Source organism: Schistocerca nitens, chromosome 1 (assembly GCF_023898315.1).
Source record: "Schistocerca nitens isolate TAMUIC-IGC-003100 chromosome 1, iqSchNite1.1, whole genome shotgun sequence".
Classification (NCBI taxonomy): Eukaryota; Metazoa; Arthropoda; class Insecta; order Orthoptera; family Acrididae; genus Schistocerca; species Schistocerca nitens.
Genome location: NC_064614.1, coordinates 340,047,651 through 340,061,201, shown reverse-complemented (window position 1 = coordinate 340,061,201; position 13,551 = coordinate 340,047,651). Strand labels below are relative to the sequence as shown.

Here is a 13,551-nt window from a genome sequence, read left to right as displayed (position 1 = left end):
TGGCAGGAGGTGTACATACATCATGAGTTACGCTTACATAGACAGACATACATGTGAGGGAACAGCTGGATTATTTTATGTACAAATATTATTAAAATTACACTATGTCAAAAAAGGTGCAGTCAAATAATTTCTGTTCAAATGCCATGCAATCCATAGCCAATATGACAATTAAGCAAAATCACTGTGAGCTTTTCGGGACTTGATGTGTGGAATATCTCGTGTCACTTAATCTCCATCACTTTGAATGGTGTTTGATCACCCTCACCACACAGACTATACCTAGGGGTCTTTTTTCTCTGTACCCATCAATGTGAAGATTATTTTTCTAAATTTTCCAAGGCCTGTCATTAGTCTCATTATCATGAGTTCAATTTATCACTTGTTCAAGCCCAGATTGGAGAACTTCTCCTACAACATGGCTCTGGCATCTTCAATGTGTCATGTTTCGTTTCAGATCATTGTCCTATATTCTACATGCCGCCTTCTGATCCAGTTTCATAGTTTTGATTCCACCATTGCATTACTGATGGTTAGGACAGTTTACAGTGCAGAATATGGAGTCATCACACCTGTCCTGCCAAGCTGTCAGTTTGTTCAGTGTGACTAATTCCTGACTGACTGGGGACCCCATCATGTTTACCCTCTTGCTTTCCACTAGTCTCACAAGGACTCTGTGGCATTCTGCAATGAAATTTGATTACATTGCAGGGGCTGATTGAGCTTTCCCATGTAAGTTTCCTAAGAAACTGAAGGTGTGATAGTCACTTGAGGAGAGATCAGGATTACAGGGTGGGTGCTTGAGGGTCTCCCGTTTCAGGTGACTTTACTTCTGCATTATGACATTTGCGATGTGATAACATGGGCCTATTATTGGGCCTAGTGGAGTCACTTTAGTCATACATACCACTCCATATGAATGACGGGTAAACCTTAGCTCCTTAAAGGAATCATCAGAATGTTTGCTAAATTTTCATTATATTTCTATGTGTCTCTGATGATTCAAAACTTCTGCTATTCAGTGAATGTTCTCCTTTACTCCTAACTTATTTATGTTCTGCAGGAACTAACCTTAGCATAATTCTGACAATGTTTCTTCAGTGCTGTGAAATTGAGAATCCATGTTGGTATGATGTAATAGATAGAAGCTATTGACGTGATAATTGCAATAATTTATATATTTTATGTCAATATTACATTTACAGATAAAAATGCATGTCTAATGTTCTTTAAAAAATGTTAGAATTGTGGATTTGAGTTTCCTAACAGTGATAAAATTGTAGTGATAGAGCTAACCTGATACAGACTTTCAGTAGGTCACCTTCAACGTTGTTGTTGTTATGGTCTTTAGTCCTGAGACTGGTTTGATGCAGCTCTCCATGCTACTCTATCCTGTGCAAGCTTCTTCATCTCCCAGTACCTACTGCAACCTAGATCCTTCTGAATTTGCTTAGTGTATTCATCTCTTGGTCTCCCTCTATGACTTTTACCCTCCACACTGCCCTCCAATACTAAATTGGTGATCCCTTGATGCCTCAACACATGTTCTACCAACCGATCCCTTCTTCTAGTCAAGTTGTGCCACAAACTCCTCTTCTCCCCAATCCTATTCAATACCTCCTCATTAGTTATATGATCACCCATCTAATCTTCAGCATTCTTCTGTAGCACCACATTTCGAAAGCTTCTATTCTCTTCTTGTCCAAACTAGTTATCGTCCATGTTTCACTTCCATACATGGCTACACTCCATACAAATACTTTCAGAAATGAATTCCTTACACTTAAATCTATATTCAATGTTAACAAATTTCTCTTTTTCAGAAATGCTTTCCTTGCCATTGCCAGTCTACATTTTATATCCTCTCTACTTCGACCATCATCAGTTATTTTGCTCCCCAAATAGCAAAACTACTTTAATACTTTAAGTGTCTCATTTCCTAATCTAATTCCCTCAGCATCACCCGACTTAATTAGACCGCATTCCATTATCCTCGTTTTGCTTTTGTTGATGTTCATCTTATACCCTCCTTTCATGACACTGCCCATTCCATTCAACTGCTCTTCCAAGTCCTTTGCTGTCTCTGACAGAATTACAATGTCATCGGCGAACCTCAAAGTTTTTATTTCTTCTCCATGGATTTTAATACCTACTCTGAATTTTTATTTTGTTTCCTTCACTGCTTGCTCAATATACAGATTGAATAACATCGGGAATAGGCTACAACCCTGTCTGACTCTCTTCCCAACCACTGCTTCTCTTTCATGCCCCTCGACTCTTATAACTGCCATCTGGTTTCTGTACAAATTGTAAATAGCCCTTCACTCCCTGTATTTTACCCCTTCCACCTTCAGAATTTGAAAGATAGTATTCCAGTCAACATTGTCAAAAGCTTTCTCTAAGTCTACAAATCCTAGAAATGTAGGTTTGCCTTTTCTTAATCTAGCTTCTAAGATAAGTTTTAGGGTCAATATTGCCTCACGTGTTCCAATATTTCTACGGAATCCAAACTGATCTTCCCCAAGGTCAGCTTCCACTAGTTTTTCCATTCGTCTGTAGAGAATACGCATTAGTATTTTGCATCTATGACTTATTAAACTGATAGTTCGGTAATTTTCAAATCTGTCAGCATCTGCTTTCTTTGGGACTGGAATTACTATATTCTTCTTGAAGTCTGTGGGTATTTCGCCTGTCTCATACATGTTGCTCACCAGATGGTAGAGTTTTGTCAGGACTGGCTCTCCCAGGGCCGTCAATAGTTCGAATGGAATGTTGTCTACTCCCGGGGCCTTGTTTCGACTCAGGTCTTTCAGAGCTCTGTCAAACTCTTCACTCAGTATTATATCTCCCATTTCATCTTCATCTACATCCTCTTCCATATCCATAACATTGTCCTCAAGTACATCGCCCTTGTATAGACCCTCTATATACTCCTTCCACCTTTCTGCTTTCCCTTCTTTGCTTAAAACTGGGTTTCCATCTGAGCTCCTGATATTCATACAAGTGGTTCTCTTTTCTCTAAAGGTCTCTTTAATTTTCCTGTAGGCAGTATCAATCTTACCCCTAGTGAGGTAAGCCTCTGTCACCTTCAATAACAAAAAAAAGTTACAGAAGAAACTGCTCTAAATCATTAACACCCAACAGAAAACCACATTTGTGGTGACTGTGTTGAAGAACAATGAACCTGCAAGAAGTTAATAAATCCAATCTACAGTGCAGGAATTGAAAGCTCTAATACTTCAGGCTGAGTAACCATCTGGCAGTTTCCGGTGACTAGAGAAAGCAATGTGGTGCTGGTGTGCAAATCTCACACGTCCCCTTCATCATAGGGTTTACTTGGAGGTGCTTTGCTGATCTTCTTTTCAGGATAGCCAGCTGCGATTATCTACCAAACTTTTTCTCCAAAGATATGATGCTGTTTGGAGGAATTTTCTTTACTTTTAAAATGATTGCATACAATCAGGATACATTTAAATCAACCATCCTATATTTCACTTACACAGACAGAACACCACATAACAGTTTCACATCAATGAATCTTATTTCATAAATGAATTCCAGTCCATTAGAAACTATTGATTACTTTTACAATAAATACCGTTCCAAAAATCTCTCAAGGCTCTCACCAGTCCACGATCCACAACTATAGAGAGTCAGTAAGTAGGTAAGTAAAAGTAAGTGTCTTTTCTTTTCTTTTTCACAATTCAACTGTTCCTAATAATGACTGACGTAACACCGTCAAGGAGTAAGGCACTCTTGCTCCTAGAACTGGTCGTGTAACTTCTGCGATGAGCGAGGCAACCACTTGTCCATGCTGATCAACTGTTCACCTTGTGGCATTCTCTTGACACATTTCCAACCTGCACACACAGAAAACTGGCACAAGGTAGACACTCTCCCATTTTTCATGCTTGTATGTAAAATATGGGGTGTTCGAGATGGTGGAAAGCAGAGGGTCTCTACAATTTTCATCAAAATTCATGAGGCACTACATGTCCCTCCCCTTAGCTCGAACACTCAATATTTTACACACACACACACACACACACACACACACACACACACACACACACACACATATATATATATATATATATATATATATATATATATATATATATATATATATATATATATATATATACAGAGGGAAACATTCCATGAGGGAAAAATATATCTAAAAACAAAGATGATGTGACTTACCAAATGAAAGCGCTGGAAGGTCGGTAGACACACAAACAAACACAAACATACACACAAAAGTCAAGCTTTCACAACCAACGGTTGCTTCATCAGGAAAGAGGGAAGGAGAGGGAAAGACGAAAGGATGTGGATTTTAAGGGAGAGGGTAAGGAGTCATTCCACTCCCGGGAGCGGGAAGACTTACCTTAGGGGGAAAAAAGGGCAGGTATACACTCACACACACACCCGTATCCAACTGCAACTGTTATGTGGTGTTCTGACTGTGTAAGTAAAATATAGGATGGTTGATTTAAAAGTATCCTGATTGTATGCAATCATTTCAAATGTCTGCTTGTGTCTGTGTATGTGCGGTTGGATATGGGTGTGTGTGCAAGTGTATACCTGTCCTTTTTTCTCCCCTAAGGTAAGTCTTTCCGTTCCTGGGATTGGAATGACTCCTTACCCTCTCCCTTAAAACCCACATCCTTTCGTCTTTCCCTCTCCTTCCCTCTTTCCTGATGAAGCAACTGTTGGTTGCTAAAGCATGAATTTTGTGTGTGTGTTTGGCAGAGATGTCAGTCGAGGCGGATGTACATAGGCAAAGATGTTGTTGAATGACAGGTGTGGTACGAGGGGCGGCAACTTGAAATTAGCGGAGGGTGAGGCCTGGTGGGTAACAGGAAGAGAGAATATATTGAAGGGCAAGTTCCCATCTCCGGAGTTCTGATAGGTTGGTGTCAGTGGAAGTATCCAGATAACCCGGATGGTGTAACACTGTGCCAAGATGTGCTGGCCGTGCACCAAGGCATGTTTAGCCACAGGGTGATCCTCATTACCAACAAACATTCTTTATCTGTGTCCATTCATGTGAATGGCCACTTTGTTGCTGGTCATTCCCACATAGAACGCTTCACAGTGTAGGCAGGTCAGTTGGGAAATCAGTTGGGTGCTTTCACACTTGGCTCTGCCTTTGATCGTGTACAACTTCTGGGTTACAGGACTGGAGTAGGAGGTGATGGGAGGGTGCATGGGACAGGTCTTACACTGGGGGCAGTTACAAGGGTAGGAGCCAGAGGGTAGGAAAGGTGGTTTGGGGATTTCATAGTGATGAACCTAGAGGTTACGAAGGTTAGGTGAATGGCGGAAAGACACTCTTGGTGGAGTGGGGAGGATTTCATGAAGGATGGAACTCATTTCAGGGCAGGATTTGAGGAAGTTGTATCCCTGTTGGAGAGCCACATTCAGAGTCTGATCCAGTCCCGGAAAGTATCCTGTCACAAGTGGGGCACTTTTGGGATTCTTCTGTGGGAGCTTCTGGGTTTGGGGGGATGAGGAAGTGGCTCTCGCTATTTGCTTCTGTACCAGGTCGGGAGGGTAGTTGCGGGATGCGAAAGCTGTTTTCAAGTTATTGGCGCAATGGTTCAGCGATTCAGGACTGGAGCAGATTGGTTTGCCGCGAAGACCTAAGCTGTAGGGAAGCAACCGTTTGATATGGAATGGGTGGCAGCTGTCAAAATGGAGGTACTGTTGTTTGTTGGTGGGTTTGATGTGGATGGATGTGTGAAGCTGGCCATTGGACAGATGGAGTTCAATGTCAAGGAAAGTGGCATGGGATTTGGAGTACGACCAGGTGAAACTGATGGAACCAAAGGAGTTGAGGTTGAAGAGGAAATTCTGGAGTTCTTCTTCACTGTGAGTCCAGATCATGAAAATGTCATCAATAAATCTGTACCAAACTTTGGGTTGGCAGGCTTGGGTAACCAAGCAGGCTTCCTCTAAGCGACCCATAAATAGGTTGGCGTACGAGAGGGCCATCCTGGTACCCATGGCTGTTCCCTTCAATTGTTAGTATGTCTGGCCTTCAAAAGTGAAGAAGTTGTGGGTTAGGATGAAGCTAGCTAAGGTAATGAGGAAAGAGGTTTTAGGTAGGGTGGCAGGTGATCGGCATGAAAGGAAGTGCTCCATCGCAGCCAGGCCCTGGACGTGCGGGATATTTGTGTATAAGGAAGTGGCATCAATGGTTACAAGGATGGTTTCCGGGGGTAACACATGGAATCCTAAGAGATGTCAACACAGTTCACAGGGGCTTGTTTAATCTAACAGTTTAGAATTTTACTCACAATTCACAATTCCCTTAAAACTTACAGGTAATGGTTACACTAAAAAATTCCACCCCATGTTGTACCACATGTATCACTAGTTGTGTCGCTTGTTTCGCAAGATCAGTCACTTAAAACATGGTGCTCTTTTAACATGCAATAAAGTGATTTGTCCATGTATGTTCTCAAATTTACAATCTTATACATTTTTTGATCTTATTTGAAATGTTTTAAACTCTGACTGTATAGTAGTATATGCCATGCTAACACAATCATAAAATTTTCTCTGACACCTATAAAATTAATTTATCTAAAAATTTCACACTGGAAAAACATGTTTAAAATCTGATACTAAATACTCAACTGATTCAACAAACTAAAAATGCCTAATTAAAAAAAGAAATACAAAAATTTACTATTTTATAAAAATCTTGCAAAATTGAACCCCTTTGTTAAAAAACAAATTTCATATAATTAGTGCTCTACAAAAAGGTAAAATATTGTGTATGTGAATATATATTATCATAGTTGTTCTACTATGCTGTTGAGTGAGTTTCATTTTCTGTAAATTATTTTCAATTTAATGTTCTGTGTTTCGATCTTAGTATGACAATATCATTACTGGTCTGCTTTGGAACGATGTTAATGTGTGGGCAAGTTGTGTGTTTTTCTGGTGGTTAGGAAGGAAGGAGGGATGTAAAGTTTTTTCTGTTGTGCTAAGTTATTGGAAAACGGAAATTTTAAATTAGAGTTGCATACAAATGGAATGTATTTTGCTGAATGAACATTGTAATTGATGGCAGCAAGACATCTAGGACCATTAAATATGAAAATTACATAGAAATCAGTTTCTCATCTATGTTATTCAAGAAACACATCAACTTATCAGGTTTCCAGACCTACAAGAGAATCTGGTTCTAGGCAGACGAAATTCAAGCATCAGATTGAAGGAGATCCTCAATAAACAAGATGAGTATTTTTTTTAAAGACTACCACTATACCTGGCCAATATTTTTTACTCCATGAACATTTATTGCAATTAAGTCATACAATTGTGTGTAACAGAGGAGGTCATTAAACTCTCCACCATAAATCATGGAGAGCAAAACTTAGCTTTTGTTGTCTTCTCTTTTACATACAAAAAAGATATATTTTCTAACATGCAGAGTCATTACCACCACACAATAACAGATGGTAAATTCTACATGTGTGTAGGCCTGAATTCTACTAATAGTTGTTGTAGTACAAGTAATTCATTGTTTTTTTAGGGCTATTGTATTATCTAGATACTGTTGTTTGATAAATTGTAATTTTCCACTAGTGATTACTATGAAAATTGCAGGTAACTTGTCTCTTGTGGATGTTATGGAAGGGTCAGAAATATGTGAGCACTGTGTGTTTCTAACAATACAAATTATCTGTTATTGTTAACTCCAAATACATAATTTTAAGATTCGGTGATGGTTATAAATTTGGTTCTTGACTATAACATAAACCAAATTGCTTACCTGTTCTGCAGAAGAGTGAAATAGATAGAATCTGTCAGCAGAATTTCATCAAATAGAATAAGGCTTCATGAATCTAAGTCCCATACTTGGTTTTCCAAAACTGCTTCACTGGTAGCTAATTATTGAAACAGTGTTTTAAAAACATTTTCAGATACACTGGGTTGCTGTATAATAGATACAAGAGCCTAATCTCTTGTCTTTAAAACAGCTATTTTTAACTTGTCCATGACAGACAAAAAAACATTAAATTCTGAAAGTAAACTTTGATAGAAAAATCTCAGTATAATGGATTCTCATAATCATTGTAAATACAGCTCTTTTGTGTATGTGTTTCCCACAAGAAACTTGGCCAAAGTAATACATATGCTAACATAAGGAATCCCTCAGTTAACACCAGGTACTTGAAAGAAATTTTGTTTCTTAATTGCTCAAATTATCTATGTAGTTTCAGTATTGCTTCTTCACTTTAAAATGAAACATTCCTGTAGGGGAAAACTGTAATCCAATTTCTACAATATCCCGTTATTGATTAAACCTTGTTTTCAATATGAAAAAGTGTTAGTAAAAAGTTCATTTCACATGGTGTAGAAAATCTTCAATGAATGTAATGAAAAATTAGAGTTCAATGTACCACTACAATGTGTTTCTCACTCCAGAGAACATCTAAATCATCACTGAATAACATATTAAACTTGTATTGGTATTGATTAGCAGCACCATCACATTATTTCTAACTGGTAGTTTATTATTGTAAACAACTGAAATGGTTTCTCACTAAACTCTAGTCCACTGTCTGAAGTATTACCTTCAGTATGCACTCTACACTTTAACATCATCACTTTGAAATTGTTCACTACTTTGCTCTTAATACAGGAATTTACAATACTGAACTATGCTTTATATACTCTAAAGCATGAAACTGGTGCATCGTGAAGGAATTATCCAAATGGGATACGAAGTGGTAGATGTGATCTACATGTAGAGACACACAAATGATTGCAATTTCAGAAAAAAATTGATGATTTATTCAAGAGAAAGAGTTTTACAAATTGAACAAGTGAATTTTGTGTTGGTCCACCTCTGAACTTTATGCAAGCAGTTATTCAGCTTGGCTTTGATTAAACAGAGTTTGTAGGCAACTTGCCTACAACAAATAATTGCATAGCCATCTGGTATAATGAGTTAACGAAAACATATTTATTCGCAAAAACTCACAATGAGAAGAAACTAAAAAAACAACAGAGAAGTAACAAAAACTAGAAGACTCTATAGTCTTACGGCAAAGTTAAAAAAACAACACATGACCAGAAAAAAACTCTCACACACTTTTGATATCACTTTGCACCAGACATGTAAAATATCACTGCCACCCCCCCCCCCCCCCCCATCAAAGTGCGGAGCCCCAGGGATATCTTAACACTTGAATTTTATTCGACGGCCAGCTCTGGTGTGCATCAGGTGTCCCGTGGGCAGTGACGTTGTTGTTTGTGGTGGTGTTTCACCTGTCTCAGACAATGTGCTGAGCTGTGTTTCAGTATGCTCTGCGTCCATCATGTGTTGATGTACAGGCGTGGTATCAGAGGTCGGAGAGGGTAAAACCCATGTTGGCCTGACACGTTCAGTCGATACCCTTGTCGGAACACCATTGTACATTATGTCCACAGTATGCTTATTTCTACTCAGCACCTGAAATGGGCCGGTGTATGGTGGTTGTAAAGGTGATTTGACTGTGTATGTTTGCAACATTTCATGAGAGCAATTGTATAAGTCTTTGTGTACAAACACCTTATGGTTGCCATGGTGAGAAGGTGGCGGGCAACGTATATTTGTACAGTGACGTTTTAGCTGCCGCACCCAGTGTGTGAGGCTCTCTGATCGAGACAGCGAGGTTGGTACTAAATAATCTGCAGGAATCTGTAGCAGCTCACCGTAAACCACCTCGGCAACTGATGCACCAATATCGGGTTTGTGAGCTGTCCGCAGGCCTAACAACACTAATGGTAATGCTTCTGTCCATCTCTCTTGATGACACATCAATGCTGCTTTGAGTGTTCTGTGCCATCGTTTGACCATACCATTACTGGCAGGGTGATAGGTAGGTGTGTGGTGGTGTTGGAAACTGCACATTTTGGATAGCTCGAAGAACAATGCACATTCGAACTGACGTCCTTGGTCAGTTGTGACATGAAAGGGGCATCCAAAACGGGCAACCCACATACACAGAAAAGTCTTTGCAGTAGTTTTGGCTGAAATATCGACTATTGGAGTTGCTTCTGCCCATCTTGTGCATCTATCTATGGCCGTAACCAAATATCTGTAACCCTTTAACTGCGGGAGAGGTCCAAAAAGGTCCACGTGAATGTGTGCGAATCTAGCAGAGGTACCTTGAAAATCTCCAATATCAGCACGCACATGTCGTCCTACTTTACTTTGTTGACAAGGAATGCAGGAACATACCCAAAGATGAGCGTCTCTTTTCATGGAAGGCCACACATAGCGGTCTGTCAGCAGCTTGATTGTAGCATTGGCTCCTGGGTGCGATAGTGTGTGCACATTGTCGAATGCCATCTTATGCAATATTTCTGAAATGAATGGTCTTGGTCTGCCTTGAGAAAAGTCGCACCATAGCTTCAGCTTGGAGCTAGGCACCAGAATGTGCTCGAACTGCAGACCTGTAGAAGGGTCATTTAACAGCTGTCTTAGCTCTGCATCCTTGGTCTGTTCCACTGCAAGTTTATTGTAAAAATGGCTCTGAGCACTATGGGACTTAACTTCGGAGGTCATCAGTCCCCTACAACTTATAACTACTTAAACCTAACTAACCTAAGGACATCACACACATCCATGCCCGAGGCAGGATTCGATCCTGCGACCATAGCGGTCTCGCGGCTCCAGACTGTAGCGCCTAGAACCGCTCGGCCACACCGGCCAGCTCAAGTTTATTGTAGTCTATAATTTCTGAAATGCTGCAAATACGTGAAAAATAGTCAGCCACTAAATTTTCTGTGCCTCTGAAATGGCATATATCTGTCGTGAACTGACTTATGAACTCAATATAACAGAACTGTCTTGGTGAGCACTTATCACTGGTGTTTTTAAAAGCCGATGTTATGGGTTTGTGTTCTGTAAACACGGTCACTGGTCTAGCCTCTATTTGTGGGTGAAAGTATCGAATTGCTTCATAGATCACGAACAATTCTCTGTCATATACACTCCACTTCTGTTGTGCAGTCTGTAACTTTTTAGAGAAAAACCAGACTGGTTGCCATTGCCCTTCTACACGCTGGTGCAGCGCCACCCCTATTGCTGACTGGCTCATGTCTACAACAATAGCTAGCTGTGTGTAGTGAACTGGGTGAGCGAGCAACACTGCTTTGCTGAGGCTTGCTGGAAGATCATTAAATGCTTTGTCCATTTCTTGTGTCCACTTAATTATTTGTCAACCTTTGGCATTGTGTCTCTTGAGTGCATCAGTGAGTGGTGCTTGCACCATAGCCATTGTTGGCAGATGACGTCTATAAAAATTTATTACTCCCTTGTATCGTCGAAGCTCTTGGTAGTTTGTCGGTTTCTGAAGGACCTGTATCACCGCGATCTTCTCTGGCAGACACAATATACCTTCTGATGGCACAGAGTGGCCGAGGAAAGTGACTTGGTGCTTGTGCACTTTTGAGATCATCTTGCACCAGACATGAAAAATATCACTGCCACAAGCTGTTGTATGTCCTATGAGGGATATCATGTCACATTCTGCCCAATTGGATCAGTAGGTCATCAGAATCCTGAGGGGGATTGAGGGCCTTGCCCTTAATGCTCCAAATGTTCTGAATTGTGGAGAGATCTGGCAATGTTTTTGGTCAAAGTAGGATTTAACAAGCATAAAGACAAGAGTTGAAACTCTCACCATGTGAGAGTGGCTCAAAAAAGGCTGTAGAATATTGTTAAGTATTTCTATGCTGTAAGGGCACCATAAATGACAACCAAAGGGGTCTTGCTATGAAAAGAAATGGCATCCAAGACCATCACTCTTTGTCATTGGGCCATATGGTGTGTGACAATCAGTTGGTAATCCACCATTTTCTGGGGTGCCTCCAGACACATCTTCGGTTTGAAATCTCATCAGCTGGAGTATAATTGTCTTCAGTGATGAGTCATGCTTTGAATAGAGCCCCAACAACTAGTAAAGACAGGTCTGGAGATGCCCTGGACAATGGTGGAAAACTAACCTGAATGTCACCCACCAAATGGTCTCTTACTTAGAAGTGATGGCCTGGTGTGCCATTTTATTTCATAGCAGGACTCCTATGGTTGTTATCCATGGCACCTTTAGAGCACAGTAGTACATTGATGGTATTCTATGCCCCATTTTGTTGCGCTTCATGGCAAGCCATCTGGAGCTTACGTTTCAGCAAAATAATGGTTTGCCCACTCATGGCGAGAGTCTCTACAGCTAGCATTCATGCTTGTTAAACACTGCCTTGGCCAGCAAGGTCAGTTGATCTCTACGCAATTGAGGATGTTTGAAGCATTCTGGGCAGGGTTCTCCAACAGCTAGGCATTTTGATGATCTAACTTGTGAATTGGACAGAATATGGAAGACTCGTGCATTACTGACTTGCTCAGTTTATGAAGCTCTTCCTCTTGAGTAAATTATCCAGTTTCTCTGAATTTGTAATAATTTGTTTGTCTGTAAATATGCATCACATCTTTCAGTTTCCACCCCATTTAAGTAATTCCTTCTTGGTGCGTGGTTTTATTTTTACCCCCCCCCCCCCCATCCACCCTTCCCCCCTCCTACAGTGTGCTTTCTTACTGCAGACAGTTGTACTGTGAAATTTGTTGAACTGTGATAGAAATGAGAACCATAAATCTGAAACTGTGACTAGTATACAATAAATTTGGGATATGTCATGTGCTAATTGAATGAAGCATATCTCACTTTTGTTGTTTGCATTTAGATGCACCAGTTAAGATAACTCTACAGACATTGAGTATTTCTGCTACATTCCAGACAGGAAGCTAAGATCAAAGAAACAGCAAGATGATGATACTGGACTGCATGCTGAAGGATTATGAACTAACAACACATACATTAATAACTCACTGATGGCACTAGCTAAGTGTAGACTGACCTTGCAAAACACTTATAAAAGTTTCAAATCTTGTGAACTATTTTTCTATATAATGGTGTAAAGACTTTTTGCAAAAGCAATGGTAGTTTCTCATTGTCACTGAATTTATGTAGCCACAAATTTTACCAGTTTTGACAAATTAATTTGCCAACTTCAGAAGCTTAGTATTGGTTCAGAAGATCTCAATATCTTCTTTGATGAAGCATACTACCATGGGATATGGAGAAATATACATATTGTATGTGAAACTTCCTGGCAGATTAAAACTGTGTGCCCGACCGAGACTCGAACTCGGGACCTTTGCCTTTCGCGGGCAAGTGTTCTACCAACTGAGCTACCGAAGCACGACTCATGCCCGGTACTCACAGCTTTACTTCTGCCAGTACCTCGTCTACTACCTTCCAAACTTTACAGAAGCTCTCCTGCAAACCTTGCAGAACTAGCACTCCTGAAAGAAAGGATATTGTGGAGACATGGCTTAGCCACAGCCTGGGGGATGTTTCCAGAATGAGATTTTCACTCTGCAGCGGAGTGTGCACTGATATGAAACCTGAAGTGGTTGTAGGAGTCTGACTTGAGCAGTCATTGTTCTAGTTGGCAAGTGAAGGTTGACTGAGGTCCCGAGTTCGA

At 40.3% G+C, this 13,551-nt stretch overlaps 1 protein-coding gene across 1 annotated transcript; it reads right to left on the bottom strand.

Moving 5' to 3' along the window:
* Positions 1–9,202: 9,202 nt before the first annotated feature.
* LOC126246948 (uncharacterized) lies at positions 9,203–9,535 on the bottom strand. The gene has a single exon (XM_049948439.1). It carries the CDS (start codon positions 9,533–9,535, stop codon positions 9,203–9,205), a length of 333 nt encoding a protein of 110 aa, XP_049804396.1.
* Positions 9,536–13,551: the final 4,016 nt, after the last annotated feature.